Source organism: Pieris rapae, chromosome 11, assembly GCF_905147795.1.
Source record: "Pieris rapae chromosome 11, ilPieRapa1.1, whole genome shotgun sequence".
NCBI classification, from domain to species: domain Eukaryota; kingdom Metazoa; phylum Arthropoda; class Insecta; order Lepidoptera; family Pieridae; genus Pieris; species Pieris rapae.
In genome coordinates this window covers 4,150,479-4,176,198 of record NC_059519.1, presented here as the reverse complement: position 1 = coordinate 4,176,198, position 25,720 = coordinate 4,150,479, and the positions used below count along the sequence as shown (strand labels likewise).

At 35.5% G+C, this 25,720-nt stretch overlaps 1 protein-coding gene and 1 non-coding gene across 2 annotated transcripts; both read right to left on the bottom strand.

Annotated features, from left to right (window-relative positions):
• Nucleotides 1-209: 209 nt before the first annotated feature.
• Nucleotides 210-25,024, bottom strand: LOC110999518 (zinc finger protein 90). The gene is made up of 6 exons (XM_022268600.2): nt 24,887-25,024; nt 8,538-10,399; nt 7,885-8,334; nt 2,356-2,457; nt 1,944-2,097; nt 210-439 (listed from the first exon to the last, which is right to left on the bottom strand). Exons 2-6 carry the CDS (start codon nt 10,397-10,399, stop codon nt 245-247), a joined length of 2,763 nt encoding a protein of 920 aa, XP_022124292.2. The 5' UTR covers nt 24,887-25,024; the 3' UTR covers nt 210-244.
• Nucleotides 16,377-16,448, bottom strand: Trnam-cau. The gene has a single exon. It is a non-coding gene; the product is annotated as a tRNA-Met (tRNA).
• Nucleotides 25,025-25,720: the final 696 nt, after the last annotated feature.

Below are 25,720 nucleotides of genomic sequence, written 5' to 3'. Positions count from 1 at the left end.
TTCCATGTTGATATATTATTACCATGCTAGAGCTTTTAGAAAATAATCTTATTAAATACATCTTTGTAAGTTATAGATAACTGCCAGAAGGTGGCACTTTATTTAAAACAACGGTAAGTAAATGTGTGGAGAACAACACTAGATGGCGTGATATGAAATAATATACATTTATACAAATACTTATTAAAATTGTTTTATTGTAAAAGTTATTAAAATACAAACATATTTTACCTACAAAGAATTTTTATGTGTTCTTCAACATCAATTGATTTTTAACTTCTTCAATAGCAGTTTTTAGATTAAATACACTTGAATGTATTGTAATGTAATGAGTTCGCAGGTCATTTGCTAAATTTGTTTCATATTCACAATACTTGCACCGATAAAGATACATTCCAGGATGCTTTTTTCCTTTGAGCACATGCTTTCGAAGATTTTCCTAAAAAGTAAGCAGGCCTTAACACTTTAGTATGAAATATTGTACAAATAAAATATATTTAAGATATTTGTGCTTAATTTTTTTTATATATTATTATAGGAGGGCAAACGAGTCGCGGGACGCCTATAAAGGCAGTCATCGCAGCCCATAGACAGCCATTTTTAGTGGGTGCGCTGCCGGCCTTTAAGGGAAAAGTACGCTCGAATTTTGAATTGTTTGAATCTCTCTGGCCTTTTCTTTCAGGTGACTGCGGAATTGGACATCTTTCGAAATGCCAACCTTAAGCATACTGAGGCTGTGTAACGGACGAAGAAGAGCGCCTTCAAGTTGAGGAGACGAGGCAAAAGGATCTTTTTTGGCAGAAAACGAACAAACCTGAGTCTTTAAGGCAGGATTAAACTCAACAAAGTAGTTACTACCCCACACATAATTTTTTTCCAGTATCCATTCAATTTCGAAAACAAGTTTGTTACGGTTCTTATCAACTTCAGATCGAGACATGTTCGGATGGCCGGAATATAATGTGTCGATGGTCGTCTGCATAGCAAGGGAATATTCAACAGGTCATTAATATGCAGAACGAACAAGGTGGGCAATAGGACACAGCCTTGCAGAACACCTGCATTGATGGGTCTAGGATTAGAGCACGCTGCTAGGGCTTTTATGTTCCAAAGTTTTCCAGCCATCGGTATAAGCTATCGGGCATACCGAATGAGGAAGATGCATTTGAAAGATGCCCTATGCCAAACTTGCGGCCTATGCCTCTCCCTTACTTTCCCCACCTTTGGCCCACCTATGAATCAGATCACCAAGCCCAGAGTCACCTATGGGCCATCGAGTCATCCTCTTTTCACAAGGATGGTAAGGAGGGCTGACAAAAGTTTCCCTGAGTTGCTTTCGCCAATGACCAAAAGGCTCGGGTTCCAGAGGGCAATTTCGCGAGCTTTTCACCAATTTTGCCAATATGTTCCGATTTTGCTTTAAATATTTAAGGGGTCGGGTAGCTGCGTTAAATTTATTTTTATGGAGAGCTACATCGGGATCCTTTATAGCCATTGCATAAGCCCAGATTTTACAGAGCTCTTGCTTCAGATCTGGTTCGGTCATTCTTGCCTCTTTGCAAGAATGACCGAACCATGGCCGAGATTTACCATGAATGGACCACAGAGTATGGGATATAGAGCTTGCCATAGCTTGTAGCACTACATCAGTGACAGACTTAAAATAAATAGATAAATCAGCGCTGGCGTCAGGATTATTACCCTTGAAGCAAACTTGTGACCATGGGTATGCTGCAAAGAAATGCATTTCATCCCAATTGGCCTATTGTAATGCCAGACACGACGGCATTCCAAAAACTGCGGGCGCGTTTGACGTCTAATTACAAACATTTTAATCGTCTAATTACAACTTTTTTTTGTAAAATTCTTCTAGATTTATGTATAGTTTCAATATTTAGTAAAAAATAACGTAAATTACATAATAAATAGTAAAGTATAAGTACCAAGCTAGCACAAGTGAAGGTGCAATGAGGACAAGCATAAGGTTTAAGGCCCTTATGTGTCACCAAGTGCCTTTTTAAATGGCTTATTTGATCTGTCTTGAAGTTACACTCCAAACATTCATGAGCCTTCGCAATTCCGTGGCTCTTTCGATGCCTGTAAAATAATATATTATGTGTCAGCATATTATACTATTCAAAAAAATATTCATAATAATTTAGAAGTTTGAATTACTGTTTTGTTTAGCGCCATCTAGTATTACTGTTAATAGGTATATCCAAACTAAGGTGCTTGGTGCAAATGCTTTCGAAATCACTCCACAGATGGCGTTAAAACTTCAATTAATTAATTGTTATCGTTTCAATTATTTTTATTATTCAGTTCAAAACAGTATTTGTAGATTAAAACCCGTACCTGAACATCTGGGTGGGTGTACTGGCAATGAATGTACACTGATCTTCGGTGCATTGTAATTGATAAACTTGGCATGACGCTGTATGGCTTTTTAGTTCCTCTCTGAAAATATTAATATTGTTAATAGTTTGTAATAAACTAATAAATATGTGTAGGTAGGTATTGATGTTCCAATTTGCAAAGGCTTTGCTGTTTTTATTAATTATTGAAAACATTAATAAGGTTATTAATATAATATACAGTATTTGACAACGGAAAATACGTGATTTTCTACGATGAGAGGCGCCAAGATTCAGTTACGGAATGCGACTACCTAACTGTTTTGCTTAACTTTTCGCCAACCAGGATTTATGCTTAGCCTAATATTAGGCTATTCTTTGATTTAGATAATTTTAATATTTGTTTGTTTTGGGTGTATTTTTAAGTAAGTTGTACTGATAATTATTATAATACATTGACATAAAATCTCAATAATAGTTCCTTAATACACATTCCGATTTTATGATTAAAGGTCAGGCATATTTTATATACATTTTTAATGGAATCTTCTGAAGACGTCGGTAAAGTTTTCCTCGTGATTCATAAAACTGGGATGATTCATACGGTTTACCTCCGAAAGAATTTCCTGCTTTAGATAAAACATTAGAAATCGAATAGGTGTGGTTCGGATATTAATAGTTAATCTTATTTAAAAACAAACCAGTAAATTTCACTCTTAACTAAAGCACATGAATCTCTTTTCATGCCATTTGACACAAAGAGAAGAGTAGGTACCTTAGTAAAAAGTGGAACTCTAGAATCTTAAACCTCTCCAAGTATTTTATGTTTTCCGTAATGATCCTAGTATTCCACCTCATGCGCAGTTATTAATGTCAATAAAATGTTAAAAACATAAGGTTATTGGTTTTACCTGTACATGTTATCTTGTAAGAAATAAATAATAAGGTAAGGTAAGGTAAGGTAGGTGGGCTCAGTTTCCGCAACTAGACTCGAAATTGGTCCGTTTTGCGTAAAGCCCTGGCTACTTAAGCCAGCCCAGCTCCTTCCAGAAGCACAGAAGTCTCCTGGGCACTTCACAGGCTTCTCGGAGCGACCTCACTGTTCCGAGGATTTCTTTACGTTGTTTAGCCACAGCCTCGCATTCCAGGACTACGTGGGTGACTGATTCCTCTGCACTGAAACAGCCTCTGCACAAGGGGCTGTCTGTCGCGCCTAGGACAAATAGATGTTTATTAAGGAGACAATGGCCCGTTATTGTCCCTATCATTGTTTTGAGATCGGTTCTGTTTAGGTTTAGAAGTCGCTTAGTTAGTTGTGGGTTCACCACTGGCAGAGCCATTTTGGACTGCCTGCAGTCTGAACTATGCGACCATCGTTGATTCTGGATTTCGACGGATTTCCGGATAATCCACGTTCGAACTAGCGAGAAGGGCAAGGGAAGGAGCGGATACGGGCCATCCGGCGTCATTCCGGAGCCTCTTCTCGCAAGTTCGTCGGCAGCATCATTGCCGAGAGAGCCACTGTGTCCTTTTATCCACTGCAAGGTAACCCTATTGGTTAGTGTTAAAGCCTCCAGTGCTTCATGACACTCCAGTATTAGTTTGCTGTTTATCTTTTTGTTTCCGAGCGCCATCAGCACGGATGCACTGTCGGATACGAGCTTAATGCAAAAGTCATTAACTCCTAACCGCTGCACGGCTCTGGCTGCCTCCGTTAAGGCGACACATTCACATTGAAAGATCGAGCTCTGTGTGCCTAGGGGTAGGTGTATGTTGATGTTGAGATCAAGAGAGAATATGCCAGCGCCAGAGCCACACCCTGTCTTTGAACCATCTGTATATATACGTAGCTCATTCAGGGTAGACTGATCACGTTCCTCTTCTCTCAATTGTATGTGATAGTTCCTGTTGAAAATAAGTTGATTAGTGATTCTGTCACATGGTGCAGCTATAAGAGGTTGGTACTCTATTGCCTTGTTCAGAATCGCTGTGTGTGCACTATAGTGATTCTTTCCCCACAGGTCCAATACCATAAGCCTGATGGCAGCTAGTGCTGCCTCCTGCTGTATGTGTAGGTCCAGAGGTACGATTCCTAGGGCTATCTCCATTGCTGCAGTTGGTGTAGTTCTCATGCAACCGCTAGCAGCGGACAAGGCAAGCCTTTGGAAGCGTCTGAGTTTCGTGATTGCCGTTTGAAGCTCTGTTCTTGGCCACCAAACTAGGGCTCCATAGACCAGCATTGGCCTGATAATGGCAGTGTATAGCCATATAGTTATCTTCGGCGATAAGCCCCATTTCACGCCCATCATCTTTTTGCATTGATAGAAGGCGATCGTTGCTTTGATTAGTTTGTGTTCTAGGTGTTTGTTCCAGAGAAGTTTACTATCCAGAATCACACCTAGGTACTTGATTTCATTCTTTGGTATGAGTTCTGTGTTGAAGAGTTTTGGTAGTCTGTACGGTCCAAGAACTCTTTTGTTTGTGAAGAGTATTAATTCTGTTTTTGAGGGGTTGACGGAAAGCTCGTGCTTGTTGCACCATCTCTCAATCACTTTGAAAGCCTTTCTCATGAGGTCGCATAAGGTGCTTTCAAAGGTACCCGATATTAGAATAGCTATATCATCCGCATAACCCACTGTATAAAGATTGTCAGCATTTAGTTCCGTAATAAGTTCGTTTACAACTAGGTTCCACAATAGCGGCGACAGGACTCCGCCTTGTGGACACCCTCTGCCGACAATGCCTCGTGTTGTGGAGTTAACGGTGAACTGTATAGCTCGTTGTTTTAACATGTTGTTTGTCCATTCTATCAGGGTTGATGGTACTCCACATTTACCTAGTGCTCTGGTTATACTCGTAAAGTTAGTTTTGTCAAAGGCGCCTTCGATGTCAATAAATGCACCAAGGGTTGACTGCTTTAGCTTTAGAGAGTTGCCAATGCGAGACACGACGTTGTGGAGTGATGAGTCTGTTGATTTACCTGAACTGTAGGCATGTTGATTCGGGTGTAGGAATTTGGATAGCGATACCTGGCTGCGTATCTCCAGGTCTCCTAGCCTCTCCATCGTTTTTAAGAAGAAGGAGGTGAGGCTTATTGGCCTGAAGGATTTCGCTTGGGTATAGTCCTCCTTACCCGGCTTCGGAATGAATATGATCTTTACTTCCCTCCATTGCAAGGGTATGTACCGATGTGCAATACAGGCTCGGAAGATAGAGACAAGATAGTCTACTATAGCGTTCCCACTCCATCTTAGTAGACCTGGGAAAATGCCGTCTAAGCCAGCCGCTTTGAATGGTAGGAAGGAGTTGATTGCCCACGTTACTTTTTCTCTAGTGATTATTTTGTGAGCTACATGCCAGTCTGAGTTAGCAGTGGCTCTTTCTGAGTATGGTTGCCAAGCCTGGTCATTGGCAATCGTACAACCCGGAAAGTGTGTTGCCAGTAGTAGTTCACAAGTTTCTGTGTCTGTTTTTGTAAATGAGTTATCAGGTTTTCTAAGACAACCGATCGAGTGATGGGGCTCTCTGGAAAGGCATGATTTCACCCTGGTTGCCTGGTTGTTGCTTTCAATACTGGTGCAGAAGTGTCTCCAGCACTCTTGCTTCCTAGTACGTAAGAGATTTTTGAATCGCCTTCTTGCGACTGTGTACTTGTCCCAGTCGGTAGGTAACCGTGTGTTCCGAAATAAATAATATTTATGTATGTCGATTTCCAATTACTTTTCGTAAGTGTACCTTTGGAAAACACATTCCTAGGAAACTAAGTTATATCGAGATCAAAAATCGGCTCAGTAGTTTTTGAGTTATCCACGCATTCCTGAAATAATTATGTTGATAGGTTTGTACTTCAAAAACTAATTTTCTAAGATATCCCAGATTCATGAAGCGGGATTCACGAAGTCGTTAAAGCGACATGCAAGTTAACCGCATATAGCGATATGCACATCAGCTATTGCACAAGTTCGGTCATCTGGAGCTGTTTGCAGCCCTCAATGGCTCTTTCATTCCGCGCTTATTCTAAAACTTGCCATAATCACCGCGGTGATTCACGAGGCTTTAGAGCTGTTTCTTCAAGTTAATACTAAGATAAGTACTTCGACTTAGGGTCCTTTAAGAAAAATGCGTACAAATTCGTAAAAGGCCGGCAACGCACTCGCAAGCTCTCTAGCATCGAGAGTGTCCATGGGCGGCGGTATCACTTAACATCAGGTGAGCCTCCTGCCCGTTTTCCCCCAGTTCTATATAAAAAAAAACTTGCTTATTAAACTATCTTTTATATACCCATTAGTCTAATTGTACTCTTTTAATTTCAGTCTTTCAGTTAATTAAAAAATCGATCTAATACGAGTCGTTATTTTAACTCAAGTTTCCTGACACCACATTTTTATTTAGAACACTCTTGGCAGTATACAAACAAAATCCATATAATTTACACTGAATGACAGTTATATCAAAGAATTTATGACATAAGGAATCACGTCAACAATATGAGTGCGCGAATGAACTATAATTGAGATTTATTCAGTAAACATGACACAATAACGTTTATAAATGAGATGCGAAAGGGGCCAAGACGGGAATTATGCCGGCCAACTGGACAGATCAAAACGATATTTATAGATACGATGATTCTCATGAGACTGTCAAAGCAAATATACCATTTGGCGTATCACATCAACCTGCTAATACCACATGCATTACATAAAATGATATTGCTTTAGTGTTAGGGCGGACGGCGACGTGCTTCCGTGTAAGGACTTAAAAGTAGTACCTCAAATAGGTACTGAATATTTTGTTATTATTTCAAAGAACAACAATTTATAATGCGTTGATGAATATTAGTAACTTGGTATTGAAATAATTCCGAAATTAAGTACGGTTTTTCTCATTATTCATATCTCCATCGCGGATATTAGTAAAATTGTTTGACAAATAATTGTATGCAAAAAGCAATGTATGATTAATATTTATAAATTTAAATTGGCACTCCCGCCTCAGTGTTCATTAGTCGTACGATAACAACGTCACTAAATGCATCCGGTGATATATAGTCGTTCGGATAAAAACGTCGTCAGACAAACACAGTAGTCAAATTATGTTTCCCGATAGTCGTGAGGGAGTTGTGTGACAGTTGACACGGTTGCATCCGCCGTTCGCGCTTTATTGATGTTGACATCAACTGCGTAGACGCATAGCTGTGCGTTGAGCTGTCTTTTATTTTAGTATCAAAGGCGTGCTATTATGTGCGAAATTTAACTCTAACATATTTAGACTATCCGTATACATATTGTATATATATTTTTAACATGAATTCAATTATTTTAAACATAAAATAAGTGTGTAAATGTATCTTTATCCGTATCCTCTTTTTTAATATTATATTTATATGGTAACATAATATAACACAATTGAGAGTATTAATAATTATTTATACCACTTTTGTGCCAAAAGAAAGAAAGAAAATCCAATCTGTCATGTTAAAATGTCATGTAACATTTATACTTAGGCGTATTATTGCAATAGTACTTACTCATTATTACATTTCTTCTTGCATTTCTGGCAACGTAAGTCCATGATCTTTTTGATCTTAGGCACATTCTGTTCTTTATTGTCATGTTTAGTCTTAACATGGTTACTGAGACTGCTCTGCCGTGTGAAGTTAGCGCCACAAATGGTGCAAGCGAACGGCCGTTCAAAGGTATGCTGTCTCAAATGCTCACGCAGAGATTTCTTTCTGAACACCTTATTACATAATGGACATGAATATTTTATTGTTTCCTTATCTTCAAAAATGGGCTCAGTGTGGAGGACTTCGTGGAAGAAGCATTCGGCCTGCGAGTCTGTGGTAAAAAGACATTGGCTGCAGTTCCAAAGGCCGGCTGTGTTCGCGGAGTTTGGCTCTAAAAACTGACAAGAGTTGCTTCTTATGTGACGAGTCACTTCTTGGGGGAGTGTAAAAGCTTTACCGCATTTGGAACACCTGAAAAATATACTTTACATATGTCTTATGGTTTTTTAACCAAAGCTGACCTAGTATGTGTGTAACACTAATTTATTATCATTGTAGTATGTAGTATATTTTGCTTTAAAAACTCTTAGACACTAGATAATAGGAAAAAAATATTAAATATAAAAATATAAAAAAAGTTATGAAATAGATACTATTGGGGTTATATTACTTACTTTTTCGTTATATGTGGATGAACACACCTCACATGATCTCGAAGCTCAAGAACATTCTTTAGCAGAACTTTTCCTGGGCAGTACGGGCATTTCTTCCTTAAATCCTTCGAGCACAGCCCACGAGCTATTAACTTTTCTTTAGTCCTCACTCTGTGTTCAGAGGTTTGGCGATGTTGCTTGGCTTCGGAAGACGAATCAAACACTTTCGAGCAAACAATGCAGAAAAAGACTTGAGCTTTATGTTCTGACTTTAAATGAGAGCAAAGTGTAATAGAAGACTTGAATTTCTTCTTACAGTGCTGACATTTATGAAACTCTTGACACATATCACTTGCGGAAGGTGGAACCATATGCCCTGTTTTATCGCAGTGTTGTTTCACTTCTATATTATAACGGAATTCCTTTGAGCAAGTTTCACATTTGATGACAGTCTTCTTTCGTATGATTATAGGCATAGATCTGTTAATGACAGCCACAACTTCGGTATGTTCTGAACTTGATAAGTGATCTAGCATCTCTTGAGATGCCTCACACTCAAATTTACAGAATGAACACCAAAATCTCCCATTCATAGACTCTACATTTCTCTGATGTTCTGCAGAATACCAATGTTGCATGAAATTTGAAAGCCAGTTCGTGTAAAACTTGCAGGGACTGCACTGAAACGGTGATTGGTGAACTATAGCTTCCATATTGTTTAAAATGAGTAGTTTATAATCCTCACTTTTCGTATCAGTAGCTTTCCTGAAATGGTAGTGTGAAATCAAGTGTTTGCCCATAAGGTAAAGTTTTACACGTGATTTACAGCCCGAGCACTGTACAAATACGGGTTTCCGTTTTCTCTTCTTCTTAGAAATGTTCTTAGTTTCTAATAGCTTTTGTTTTTTCTTGGGACTTAATTCTATATTAAGAAATGCTGAACGGGTAGTACGCTTTTCCGGGACGTTTTTAAAGGGCTCCAAATGTCCAGCGAATTCAAGTTCTTGTTCTGGAAGCACTTTTCTCATGTGTAAATTGGACATTAGATGCTTATCATAAATAGCTCTAGAACCAAGGCGACGGTTACAAGGCCCGCACCAGTACTGTACTGAACCTTTAGATTGAAGCGTGGTTTGCATTATTTGAGTCTTATCTTGTCCCGGCACCCACTTGCCTTTTGTGTGATCTGGAGGTGGAGCGTCATAGTCTTCGTCGCGTTCGTGAGTATCAATATTCAAAGGTTCCCAGTCATCATGATCAGGTGATGCAGGGCGCCATTTACCTCCTGTATAATTTGGTGGTGGCTTCCATTTTTCCACATGAGCAGTTTCTTCTTCATCCTCATCCTCGGAATCATCTGATACGTCTAAGTCGTCTTTAAAATCATTGTATGCATTGATGTTATAGGTAGGGGTAGAAACATCCTTCTTCGCTGCTCCACTAATCCTTGCCACTGCTTTAATGAGTTTCAGTTGATTATCTTCACTAGTTTCAAGCTTTAAGCTGTGACCACCGATCCAATCTTCTCCTCTCAAGTTATTCTCTAAAGGGCTCATTCTCGGAATATCCCGTGACGTTGATGGGTTGGTATGCGTGTGTTTTCGATCTGAACTAGTTTTGTAGATAGGCGTTGGTGGAGTAAGTCTTGATAGTGAGGAAGACTTTTTAACACTACTCTGGAGCTCTAAGGATTGAAAGAAAACATCTGCCCCGAGACTGTATGAGGGTTCTAAGGGATCGATAGGGAGCACAGATTTTTCAACATTTTTCAACTTTCCACATCGCTGTTTTCGGTGCTTAACATAATTCTCCAGCCCCACGATAGTTGCGTTGCATTTGATACACAAGTGGTTGTCGTCATCATCATCGTGAGGAGACAGCATCTGAAAAAAATAATGTCTTTTCATAATGCATGAATATTTCAAGAAGGTTGGTAACTAGGACAAAGTGTTACTTGAAACAACTCAACCGCTACCATTTCGTGATGTACTATAATATCGCGACCCGCAACTGTCGAGCTCCTCATTACTGCACAACTTTGTTTCGATATAACCCAGTATTTGCATAAGACCATCTATCACACTATTAACTTTAAATCGGAGTGAGTTATGAAAGAATTTGATTATTGTTTGCTGACAACTAGGTCGGCAAACGAAGGGAATTGCTGCAATATGACATTAGTTTAAGCTATTAATCACTTTGCTATTTCTAGAAATATTGTCTGTTATGAAATGGAATTGCCTATCTACCGTTAAATGAAAATCTGCATCGTTGTAATATCGTAGGGGCGTAGGCAGATTGTTATAAATAATATAAAAGTAAACTCGGTCTTCGGAAATTTAACGATGTTTGATGATGACGCGTGTATGTAAATATACAATAATATAAGAAAGAGTCTTTCAACCAACATCGATTTCGTTCTCTTTTGAGTTATAGACTCTTAGGCCGTGGCCCGTGGGGTTCAAGTGCAGAGATGGGTCCAGTAGATGTACCGCTGACCTCAGGGCTGGTGCATTCCTCGTTCAAGGAATAAGTGTCGCAATACAACAAGGAATTCCTGCCAGCGTTAAAGGTATACTGCCATTGAGACCAAACAATTTAAATTTGTTGAATTATTTTTATTCTTACTATGTAGGTAAAAAAATTGTAAATACTGTGTATATTAATTGTTTATGTTAGTTACATGAATAAAATTATGTATTTGGAATAATTACTACTATAGTACATATACATATACTATAATACATATACAGTATGTATGTTCACAATGATTGTTGTGTTGTAACTTGTAACATACAGTTATAGATTGTGAATCTTTTTTGACTTAAATATCCAATATATGATAACTGGAATCTATTCTTAGAACAGAAAGAGACAAATCATAACGCGTCAAACAGAAAGCACGTGATTAACGCATGAAAATTGTTAATAGAAACCCAGATAAAGGTTGCAGTCTAGTATAGCAGTGTTAGCCTAGTGGTTTCAGGTTGCCACTCTCACCCCTAAAGTCGTTTGATTCCCGGCTGTGCACTATGGATTTATGTATATGTGCGAAGTAAACATTCGCTCGAACAGTGAAGGAAAACATCGTGAATGCCTTAGACCCAACAAGTTGTCGCCGTGTCCCCACACAGGAGGCTGATTTAAAAAAAACTGATATGATCTGAGGCTGATTTAAAAAACACCTGATCTGACATGAGGCTGATCACCTATCTCCCAAGTTACTATTAGATTGAGAAAAGATTATGAAACAGAAATATAAGTTGGTTAGAATAGTACTAGTTACTTATATGTTTTATGATAATTACAAAATAAATGCCAATTCATTCGTGTACAACATTCTCAGATGGATATTTTTCATAGAATGGACAATAGAAAATGATCACAACTGGGGTGGTTGACTGTGCGGTGACCTTTGTGACGCGTGTCAATCGTGTCGCCTGACACCATTGTGGTTGACAAACAGCTGACAAATGACGGAATGACAAATGACTAGCCGTCTTGTTGGTGTCATTATTATTGTCACAACAGCGTTCTTGGAAGCTCGTAATTATAGCAAAGTTGGAAGTTTGACATTTTTGTCAAAACAAAAATATAACGGCCTGGTCATACCTACTGGATGGATCATTATAAAATATAGTGAAATGCATCATTGACATAGCTCATAAGATTGCGTGAAACTAAAATAAAAATACTTATTACTTAAGAATCTCCTGACATTGAAGATTTATAAAATTAACATCTGGAAGGCAAAATAATCTCATATATTATTCAAGAAAATATTATTTGGTAAATTTTAAAATGCACATATAAAATTAGAATTCATATAAATATTGTATTGAAGGTCAAACCAAACGTGATCCAACTACCTCCGAGGTTTTATAACATTTTTATTCAAATTGTAAACAAAATTATTGAATATTCCAAACAAAGCCATCCACCGAGCGTTGATAGCTCGTCGTCAAAGGCTGTCGTCCTAATAACGACGTCGCAATCGATCGACCCGCCCGTCACCTTCAGCTTCGACCGAGGAGACGCGGGTGACGCGAAACAATGCAACCGTGAGCGGACACCTCCCTATGCATGACCCGATTTATTTAACTTTTAATATAATATGACGAGTTTTTTTATTAAACTGATCATTATTTCTATGAATTTTAAGATATCGCTATAACATTAAAACAGTTTTTACCACACTTATAAATGAAACTCCAATGTGTTGCTAAAACAATTTTCGTTTTGAAACAAAAAAACTGAAAATTAAATATATTATTGTAATATTTAGAGTTTGTTATTATTCAAAACCATTATATTAATCTAAATCCTAATTAAAATCCGAAATGAACTTAAAAACTCCAAGTAAAAGCCTCGCATCTCTTTCCACAGACTAACAAATTCTAAATATTACAATTGAATAAAACGTCAGTTCTGACAAATGACATATATGTAATTAACATCCTAAACGAAATATAATTATTTCTTTACACACATATAAACCGAAGCTAGTTATAGTAATTATTGGCATTTTTAATTTTAGTCTAAAAAAACACTTAAATTAATAACCTAGATACGCAACATCTTTTTTTCCAGTCCAGAAGATGCTTTTATGTAAAACTTGTTGAATAAATGCCTTATGAAAGTGAAATTAAATAAATTAAAAAAAACTTGAAAGAGACGTAACATCAAATCACCGTCCCAGCAGCGATGCAGACACATTTCAAAAAAGGTCCATTTCAACCGACATACCTATTATTTATTGGGAGAGCCAGTCTAACGATGACGAATTCAAGATACGTAAACCCTTTTGAATTGTTGATATATTCCCGCGTATGCGTGGCATAAAGAACGCGACGGGGTGCGCGCGCGACGGTCCCTGATTGGCCACTATAATGATTCCTCTCTCGGCCAGTGACGTAGAATAATGATGGCTGTACACATAAACCAATGACGGATAGGCAGCTTTTTCAATGCATTGTGTGTGTAATATACTTGTAACAGATACAGATCTCCTGCATTAAGCCGAAGCCTCGGTTGATTGGTAAAACAGAATACTTAATCTTCGCGCCGCACCTAATTTATTGGTATCAATTTTTAAGATAAGTTACCTGGACGTTTTGCGCGATTCTTGATTTATAGAGATACTTGTATTTCGTTTTGCGATTGGCTTATTCGAGAACAGTCTGAAATCTACTAAGGCAAAACAGGCAAGTCTAAATATATTGTAGGTGATAAATCAGATGCCCAGCCTTTGAAAAAAGTGTATAAGATCAAATCCGAAATTAGACTGTGATGTTAATATTGATAGCTATTTTAGCGGTGATAAAGAATGCTAGTACTCGGTAATGAATCAGGTGCTCCCTGGGGAGTGATCTGTTACACTTGACCAACTAGCCTTCACTAAATCTTACAAGTTAGATAATACAGACACAAAAATAATCGAATAATTCATATAATTTTGTTTGTATACAAGTCACATTAAAACATGTCTTTTACATTATAAAATGTTTATAAACCAAAATAGCGACAACAAAAAAATCAAAAATTTTCATTTAATATACATATTTTTATTGATAACTTGCTTAGGTTGTATTTAAATTATTAATAATATAAATCATATATGTCATGGAATATTATAAGAGGACTTGTAAGTAGATACTTGGTTCAATGACTACTTAAATGATATTTTCACAACTGCCGGCAACGCACTTGCGAGCCCTCTGGCAATGTGTTCCTGTTACATAAAAAAAGGATACCTTGATTTAACCTCGATGCTTTTTCAAATATTAAACTTAGTAATATTATAGATCACCACCGTCGCCGCATGTATATTTTTATATGTATTACGTTCTTATCAATTTCATGTCAATTAAAAATAAAAATGCATGACAAAACACTATACTCTATGAGCAATATCTGTAAAATGCGTTATCCAAAGGTCTTACAAAATTGTATCTAGACAGATAGATGGATACTTACCCCATACTATCCCAGTTACAGTTAAAATAAGTTTCAAGGTGCATACAAGTAACAGCAGTGCTAGGGAGGGAATCAATTATAGTTCTCATTAGATTTAGGCGTGGTTACGGATTTATTGCGGAATGGATGCACCTTTTTGCATACCTCGATGCGTTATATTATTCTGTGTTATTGATGTGCTCTTGTCTTTTTACAATTTAACTCATGCCTTGCCCACTTATGGTTATTATGTGGGCTTTATTTGTTACTACGCATATTTTTTTTATTTTAGTTAAACCTGTAGGTATCAAAATAAAGAAGAAACAATATAATCAATATATATAAGTAAAATAAGTAAATGGTTTGATGCCGGAAACTCGTGAGAAAAGAGCGTACCAATTCTTAAAAGGCCGGCTACGCACTCGCGACCAATCTGGCATTGAGAGTGTAGATTGGCGGCGGTATCACTTTACATCAGGTGAGCCTCCTGCCCGTTTGCCCCCTGTTCTATAAAAAAAATCACTTAACATAAGGTGCTTTTTCTTGCCCTTTTCAAAAAAGGTAAGGCCGATTCCATATACAAGGCTAGTTGAGAATATATACCTCAAGATAGATAAGTACATAGGTACCTCCTCATATGCAAAGATAGACAGCGGACCGGTGATAAACGATAGAACCCCATTATTCATAAAAAAAGTGTAGGTCTAATTAGCACCGTTTCAAAAGTCCTCGCCTGTCGCATTTCATCCCAGCATAAACCCAATTTGACAGAAAAAGACGGAAGTGTATTTCTCAAAAGTACAATTAGCCCAATTTATGTTGTAGAAGGGGGAGTTCTAGATTAATCAAATACTGTAATAAAGAGAATACTTTACGAAGAATATAAGACAATTGCATACATAAATACAGTGAATGTGTATTGACTATTGAGAAATCGCCGTCAGCTATCAAATGAAGATTGGTAGTGATACCATGTATTTTGAATGTAAATATACTTTTAACACGAATAATACGCCATCAGCAACATCAAAATGATATAATGGATAGTACAGTTCTTTGCTAACTGATATAAAATGAGCAATCCTTTGAATGAATAGTAATGACGCTGTGCAAATCAAAAAATATTACTAAAGTACTACTACTACTAATACTCATTAGTTATATTATATGAGTCATTTTATTTGTCGTATTATACCTATTTCAATGTTATCCTACCTAACTAATGTGTTTCAACAATACATAGTCTGATACCAAAGGAAGATATTGATGTATATTTCATAACGGCCTTATTGACTGATTATTGTTGAAATACAAAATACACGTCAGACGGAAGAATTCTTAATAACATAGAGGAAATTAATAAGAATTTTATATAAAATCTGTGAATTGTCTAAATTGATGGGATCACAACGATGTGGTGAATAAATCAAGACAGTGGCACAATAACTGCAAGATTTCAATTAGACATAAATCTCTCGCGACGGCCGGCTAATGGAGTTGGAACTCGAACTCACGAGTCACGGCCCTTCGCAATTACATAGATTATTTCTAAACTTATTTACTGCTAATTTGTAGGCATAAGGAGATCACCAGAGAAAGGAACTCACTGGATTAATTGGTACAATGGATTGATACTCGTAATTTCTATCTAATGGTTATCATTTTTAAAACTTTTAATAAGTAGGTACTTTCCACACTGATAATTTACGAATATTGTGTGTTTAAAAATTGCAATTTACTCGTAGAGTATCGAAAGCACAAGTACTTAGATAAGAAAATTCATATTTAATACTATTGATTTATCTTTAAAAAAATAAACGTTGGAGAATGTATTACAAATATTGAATTGCAAGAAAATGTTTATGGTTGTTTCTTATTGTATAGTAAAATAAATAAAAAAGTTTATAGCAGAGCGTGGTTTCGATCCACGGACCTCTGGGTTATGGGCCCAGCACGCTTCCACTGCGCCACTCTGCTCTATGCTACTCATACGAAATTTAAGAACAGTATCTATTTTAGAAAACTAAAGTTATAATGATTCTTAATTATGTACATAGTAGATAAGATAACTAAACAGAACAATTTTCGTTATATTTTATGCGCGACTGATAAGAATGAACCAGAGCAAGTAAGTAAAATTATTGACATATAATATTACATATATTAATACATATAGGTACATATATATAATAAAATAATTTATTTTGGAAGTATGTAATTAATTATTAATCAGATATAAAATTTTAATAATTTTGCTATTTAAAAAGTCGTTGATAATATTGCAAAACATTTAAATTATATGAGGCTATGCAAAGTTACGACACATATCGATCTTATCAGACAGACTTAGATAACGAATAAGATAAGCTCTTTAATAGACACTAAAAGTTAGGAAATAAACATTTTATAATTAATGAAAAATTAATGTCATAGGTTTCAAACGCTCGCAATAAAAAACAAAAACTTGTCTTTGTTCGCAAGCGAGGCTGTGACGTGCTTATTAAGAGGGAAAATTGAAAATTGACTCGTGGAGATGATTGGCAAGGGAATATTAGCTGGATGCAATTTTACCGCGCTCTTTGTTTGCGTTTTTAAAGGAAATTCTCGTGTGACGTTAATCCATCATTTCGGCGACATTGCATTACTCGGAGAAAATGTTGGTAACGCAAAGATAGTTGATTTAATTACACCTATAGCAGTAGCATTTATTTTACAACGTAAAATAAACAATTCAAACGGTTTTTACTAAGTATTTGAAGTATGTTTGACAAATAACAATGCTAATGAGACTTCAGCGATTTTTTTTACTGTTACCACAGAACAATCCTTCTTATTATATGTATTTAAAAAAGTGAGTATGTCAAAACGAACGACTTAAGATTCTCCTTGACTTTTTGTTTAAGTTTTTTAATAACGCCAACATGACTTCTATTCAAATATTTTTGAACAAAAACATATTTGGCTTCGTTGACGTGACAAATAAGAATGAGCACACTGGAAACCCGCGTCGGGACATGGGCCGTGGGCCGTCCCAGCTGCGTTATTACATCTTCATTATTCGCGTTATTTCCAATATTTCCCGCCATCTCATTACTCGATACGACATTACTAATCTCCCGGGACTCTAATGGATGTGATCGTGTGTCTATGCGAGTATTGAAATGACGCATCGCGTACCTGAGGGCCCCAAAAATAACATAAATCACGACAGCTCAACTATATATAAATCGAAATCCAATAATTATGAACGGGTTGGCCACAAATCAAGCGCGCATACTAATGCCCTATCCTAAGATCTGATTAAAAACATCAATACTTGTCAATAGAGCCTCCCATGTTATTATACTCAACAATATGGCGGGTGTTTCAAGGTAATAACTAATAATTGAAGAATCGTTTTAATGAAGAGTATTAATTGCTGCGCCCGCGCTTCTTAGCTATAAACGATTAACCATTTTAAAATACAAGGTACCTACTTAAAAAAAATCTTGTAGTAAATGGAAAATTTATCTAAATGTAAAAAAACTCAAAATTAGTGCAGAACTAGCCGTTGAAGCAAGGTTCAGTTTAGCGTTCTTTTGTATCGAATATGTCAGGAATAATTTGATTTTTGACATAGTTTAATTAATATATTTATGAGGTTATTGCAGAAACAACTGATAAACAATTACACTTAACGATCAAACTTTTTAAAGAGGCACGTTTAAGCAAATGCAATTAGCACGGCTAATACACAATTTAAAAACCCAACAAACAAATGTATGTAAATTGCGCAACTCCTTTACAAACACATTTTGGGGAGCGTCAAACAAAAGCGACTTTATCCGCTTGTGATAAGGCTTTATTCGACGGCTCGATAGGTTTGTTGACGTGTGAAGTAGGAACATTTACGCGTTCAGAAACTGCTTACACGAATTAGCGGGGCGCGGGCGGCGCAGGGGGCGAAATTAGAAAACTCCGTTAGCCTCCCCTCCATCGCTCCGCACGTCATAAAGTGACAATTTACGATAAGGTCGGATTAGCCTCGAATTGTTTGTCTGTTATGCATTTGGAGGTTTGTTTCAATTTCAGCAGAATTCTTAATACAGCCAAGATATAACATGCGATTAAAGTAAAATCAATTGTTAGTTTTGAGTAGAGCTAGTACTTTGGAATTAATGTTTGGGTTTCTGCAGAATATTTAGGAAGTTCATATACATACTTGAATACCGCTACATGCTACATAAATGCGATTGCTAGATTAAACTAAAACTAATTGTTATGTTTGAACAGAGTGAATAATTTTAATTTTTGAATTTCTGCAGATTTTTTTAGGTTTAGTAGTTATTTTATATAGAACGCGTACCCTGAAACATTTACAAAGAGCTTTAACAAAAAAATAATATTTAGTTATTATTCAGTTTTATAATAGACATATTTAGTTGGAATTAATCCAGCTATGTGTGAATTAGTGCAAAAGCATCAGAAATCCTTGTTCTGTATGTATGTCAGTATAAATATACAGTTTTGTTGACAATTTCACTGAAAATAGCAACTGAAAGCGTCACTCAGTCGCACGAATGCGATTTTGGCATAAAAAGATAACGAAGAACGGAATAGGAGTGGTGATGTTTTATTCTGAAATTAATTAGACTCCAGTCGTTTGTCCTGTCGCCTGTCTGTTATGTACACGAAACTGTGGCCTGCGCACACCATTCATTTGTAACTAAGTAGATTTTAAATAAAAAGTACTTAAATAATTGGAGTTGGTAAACTCTTTCCAACATTTTCTATATTCCGCCTTAAATAAAGCATGCACACATAAGTGAAACAATTGAGAATATTAAGTATATTATTGATGTAATACAGTATATAGTTTGGATTAATCTAGCGTGTCGCAAATATAAAGCTTGCGTCATGATTAAAATTCTTACTTATACGATTTGGCATGTGCAAATGAAATTCAAATAATTCGCTCTATAATTATTCTTCCATTTATTTATTCTGTATTCTATGTATATCTTAGCGTTAATTTCTTAAAGGGCGGCCGCAACCGTGAATAATTGTCGCTGAAAAGAAAGCAAATAGCCGCGATTAGCATAAAACCATCAAAAGAGGCCGGAAACGGCGCCTTCCTTCCTATATTTGTGAAAATTACATGCTTCCGTCACAGTATTTATTTCTACTAAATTGTTATTAAGTAGATTTGTAGTTAAAATACATTTATACAGAAGACATACAAACGATCAATATCTGTCTACACTTGATTTATTAAAACGAGTTCAATAATAAGTTGGCATATACAATAAATTTTAGCCAAAGATTAATTATTCTAAAATACGTAGCCTGAAAAAAGCCACAGTTAAAAGTCTGAACCAACAAGAAGCTAAGATTTCCACAGATGACCGTCACGTCCAAAATCGAGACACCCTAAACGATAGAACAGACACGTAGGGCCGTTAAAATTTACGAATAATACCGCAGCAACGGCAGACATCTGCTCCAATCGCAATAAAAGTAGACGGCAGAAAACATAGAATTTTATCACTACCGTGTCCATCATAAAGCATCCCTCTGTGCCGCATAAAAGTTTACAAGCATTCGGCTAATAAATCGTGTCAAATAAATAAGTGTTGAGTCGGTTGGCGGCATATTGATTCGTCATTCGCCTTAGAGCGGGCGCGGGGCGCGGGCGGCGCCGGGCGGTCATAAAGGTGCGTAATGGCCGCCGTCGGAAGACAGCGCACTGCGCGCATCGATTAGCGCTTTGCCGCGTCAGACGCCGACGCAACGAACGCTCACTTCGACACAGAACATATTTTTATACTCTATGCCAAATGTCAAATTTAATGCAATAATTAATTTAATAAATCGAGATGGCGTTTTGTATGAAGCAATGCCTGTTCATACATTGCACCTGTATAATTAATATTTTTTAAGGTCCAACTTATTGTGCGTCATTTAATTTAGGTCTAAAACCCTTCTTTTGATCCCAGATTATCCAGTATCAATTGTACAAAGAAATAATTTTGTATATAGCCGGGCATCAACCTCAGGAATTAGTAATCTCCACTAGACTATAGATGGCGTTGTTTACATTACAGAATATATATTATATTATTATACTTAGCGCTAATAAGTAATAACCTAAACTTTATAAGCGAAACATTAAGATTGTGTGGTAAATCATAATGCACCTGTAGTAACGGTCAGTTGTCGGCTGTAAGCTAACTTAAGGAATTGGAACGTCTGAATTTATGAACCATATGCAGGCCAAGATAAATTAAACAGCAAAATATGATTATTAGATAGCGTTTGATTGCTTGACGATAAATAAACGGTAGTATATTGTAATTCGATTCTTTCAAAAAGACTTCAAGACAACGGCGGAATACTTCCCGCAGTATAAATTTTGAAAAAAAATTATAATAATACCAGGATTCTCGAATACGTTGCAGGCCTTTGGTTGTAACGGAGCCTTCGTTACTTATTACACGGCCCAATTAAATTTTTTAATAATTTTTAGGATAAATACAATATAATGTAAATTTAAATTATTTTATATTTAAATCACGACATTGTCACACAAAAATAAATGACATTTAACGTGTACATTCATAACGATTATGGGAAATCTAAATCACGTAAGGTGACAGCTGAACATAGTGCCTAAAGCCGATCAAACGCCAAATGTATACAGGCTGCTAAATTTAATTACGATATAAATGTTATTTCTCTGTTATACTATAATTTGAAATAATGTTATCTGTAACATGTTTATACGCGACTTTATTTCTATTATTTATATAAAAATAAGATATGCTTTACCCTACAAAAACTTATATTAAATACGGCGTGAATATGCAAAATTTTGTACAAGCAGTCTTGAGCGAGAAGATATTCACTGTGTCCATATTCCATTCATATAAGAAATAATTATTTTAAAGCATGTGTTAAAACCCTATATAAAATTATAATTAAACATAAGTTAACTATTACGATATTTTTTTATTTCCTAACAAAACCAAAAATTCTACAACCTACCTGAAGCTAACTAAATAAAACCTTCTTACAGTTTGTGTTGTCTTAGACATAATTTATTATTATAATGTACCCCTACAGTATAATATGTATGTATTTGAATCGCCAATATTACCTATAAGGTATTTCAATGTAAGAAGATTAAACTGTTTATTACGTTTTCAAAATAAATCGATACAAATCGATGCAGTCGACATCATAATTAATCGAAAGTTAATTGCGCAAGCATCCTGTGCATGTCGGGGCTCAAACTCAGGACTTTGATTAACATCAACGAATAAAACGATTATAATCCTTAAGTATATAACGATAGGGGCAAGGGATTCCATCCGTTTACCACCTGTCAAGTGATATATTGGCTAAAATAACATATCTTATTTATGTCGGGTTCAATAAAAAAGGTTTATTTTGAATCGATACATGTGTAAATTAATAGTGTTATGTAATATTTTTGAAGAGTATCAGACGACAGATTCGTTAAACGTTTTTGTTTTTAAACTGGCAGAGATCTGAATAAGACCAGTTTTGACTTGAGGCTTTAGCGTGCGACGTGTAGGACCTTCGGATCGTAAGTTCGATCCCAGCGGTGCACCAAGGGAGTCTCCCTATGTACGCATTAAACGTTCGCTCGAACGGTGTTGGAAAACGTTAGGAAACCGGCTTCCCTTACCCACTAATTCGACAGCATGTATCAGGCACAGGAGACTGACCTACTTGCCTATTAGATTTACATAAAACAGATACAGTAGGCCCTGAAAAAGTTGTAGTGAGTTAAATTTTATTTAAAGGTCCGAATAAGTTCACGATTTATCCAAAGGGCTAGTTTCACATTAACTCTTAATTCAATGGAAGACTGTATATACCATTATGTATTTTTATCAGAAAATTGATGAATTTTCTTCATTTTAAGGCCTCTAAGAGAGTCACATAGCGATCAAAAATAACACATAGCTTTGAGGGAATTAATACACAGATAATCAAATAGAATACATTTAAATGCAATTGTCATAAAATAGAATTTTTAAAATGTTTACCTTCATTATCTTATATAGTTGTAATGAATATTAAAGAGACACAGCGGACGCTAAACTAGTTGTAGAATGTACGGTCAAAAGGTCAATATTATATGAATTGGCGCCATGTTGATTTTATGATATAATCAGACAGGGCCTTGGGAAAATGATCGCAAAAAGAATTTTATACATACATCTTGAACAAATAAATATAAGCTAAATAGAGAGAATAGAAACGAATTAATAAATGTACCTATGCCTCAATTGAATGCATTAAAAAAAAAATCTTTTGCTAGATACCCAGTTATGTAGTTTGATACTACATGAATTTAAGATAACATTGTTTAAAATTATAAATAGAATATTGTGTATAACTAAAAAAGGGAATTGACCTCCATTGTGGTAACTTATTAATGCCATGTACTAGAACGTATAAAATTAATAACTTAAGAAAATAATCAAACGTTCAAACAGATAAATGACATATTTTCATAGAGTAAAGACTAAGTTGTCGATGTCTAACATTGTGAAGCTTAACGAAAATAATGAAACTTTAACGAGTTCTATGTGAATAAAAACTCAGAATCTAATAATTTTATTATTAGTGCAGCAGAAAAACATAATGATTAAAATCGAAGAGCGCATCTGTCTGAATATCACGAGCGACCTTTCCGTATTCCAGCCCATTACATCGGTACATAATTCATTTCTGAGTTTTCACTCTGACACCGTTAAGGCTTGGCTAAACTGTTACCAAAAATTGATTAGTACGTAATTAAAATCATATAAAATTGTATATGTATGGACTAATTATTTTATGTGCTTAAATAAAGTACGGAAAGATAATATTATTATTTAAAATAAACATTTGTTACAATATCAAAATATAAATTACAAAATAACAATTGAATGTTACGTAGACTTTTCGGCTTGATTAAGATTTTGACAACAATCTGTGACCGTGATAACGAGTCTATGGTATTATTTAACATAGACGATATATGGGTCGTTGTAAAACCCAAATTATTGTATATTATATGTATTAACTGAGGTAGATATTGGTATCATCGCTAATAGGGGTTTAAAAAAATAAACATACTCTCAAAGATAACATAAATAAAATAAAATAAGTATTGAATAGTTTACTATTTAAATAATTTTGTTATGAATAAAAAAATTAAACATGAACTATCATGAGCTTTGAAACCTGTTTCTAGGTGCCTTTATTACGGAAGGCGGTCTCCAAGGCCATAAATTTGTATAAAATAATATAAATAAAAGCGGAAGCATTATTTTGTCCTGTGACGTCACGGGATTAGCATGGCTGATTTATTATTAATTATTATAGCTATAACGTGTATTTTGTTTAATTTTCAAAAATTTACGACTGACGTCCCTTTGTTTTCCATGTCCATTATTTTAATTGTTTTGCATTGGACATTTCAATAGATTAGCTATATTTATAGCCAATAACCAAATGCTTATGATTATTTAAATTAAATTAATGGTCTAATATTACCCTAATACGTTTTAATAAATATATTTTAAAGCCAAGAAAAGTACTTACACTCAGAAAAAGGGAGTTTTTTGGTTGTTCTTCTCAAACACTAGTAGGTACGTTTTTAGATATCTAGTTTTGACTTTATCCGTTACTATTGCATAAAACATGGTAAACCTAATCTTAACTACAGTCCTCCTGAATTATTGTAACAAGCTTTATAAAGATGAATTACTGAATACGTATTTGATAAATCTGTTACGCATAAATGTCATATTAAGTTCCAGCTAAAATAATAATTTTAATTAAATCAAGCAACCGGGTGTAACTCGATACATGAATAGAAAGCTCCTATTATGATATTTGTAAGAGTAATGGTTAAAAAATAAAATTTACGACGTCCTTAGACAATGGCAGCCATGCATCACTCGTCATAAAGGCGAGATTAGACGCGTCTCTTTGACAGATTTATGGAAGTTGCATAATGCTCTCAAACAAAAAACAACTGCCATTCGAAGAAATTTATCTTGTGATTTTTTTGCAGGACAATACTGTATGAAATTTGAATGTGTTGTGGTTGATAATTTAAAAAATTGTGTGTGTTATATTTCAAGCTGGGTCGGCAAAAATATTTTTTATTGTCTTTATAATAATAATAATAACAACGTAAAATAAGTTTTTACTTTCAAGTTGATATTTTAATATTATCAATTACGTATTTAATACAGCGCCATCTGTTGACGAATATTGATCAACTTAATGCGTCTGTAGAATGAAATGTAATTTGAGGTTAGAATTGGTTTTTTTCCACTGAATACGATTATATAACACACAACATTCAATTATTTAATATTACAATAAACAAAAATAAATATTGAACTCACCAGGGGTTATTTCACAATTCTAATGCATAAAACACAATTTTCGTTATGGAGCAACGTGTGACTCAGCTCGCTTTACAGCTGTAAGAGGGAGACACTCCGAAACGCGCCGAATAACTGCGAAGTTTGTCGAGTCGTTTGTTGGCGTCCCGCCTCCGGTAAACTGACGTATACAACTGACAGCAAACGCGCGCGAAGCGTCTCATGACAAACGTGTGCCGCGAAATGCGATTTTTATCACGCATCCTTCGCGAAAATATTTTAAAAACAGAACAGAATGCAAAAAACTATTTTTACAGATTATACTCAAGGACAACCTATAAATAATAAATGCCAATATAATATTAAATTAGAAAATAACATTTTAATATAATTCAAAACTTTTTAAAGATTTGTACTCGTGTTATTAAGAGGTATACAAAGGTTTTGCCTTGATCTGTGTTGTGGTATATTGAAGTAAATAAATTATTAAAAATAAAAGGTGGACAGCCGGTGTAACCGGTCGGGGAGAGATTTAAATCGTTGAACAGGTAAGTCGGACAATGGCTATCGAGCCACGATTCGCTTAATTAAACATGATAAATAAAAACATACGAGGCTGACCGCCGTTGCCATCGTGTAACTCGAGAATGTTATTTTGCATTTTAAGCAATGCGACCTAGCGCTTTGCCACAACTCGGTGCATACAGAAAGTTGTGAACTATTTTAAAAATCTGAAATCGAATTCAATTTGCTTTTAGAATACTCAATAGAATTATAAAATCAGCTTAAGTTCATGTGAATTTTATATGTTTAAGACTTTTTAGTAAATTTGTAAAAAAAAAAGTGTTTCTGAAT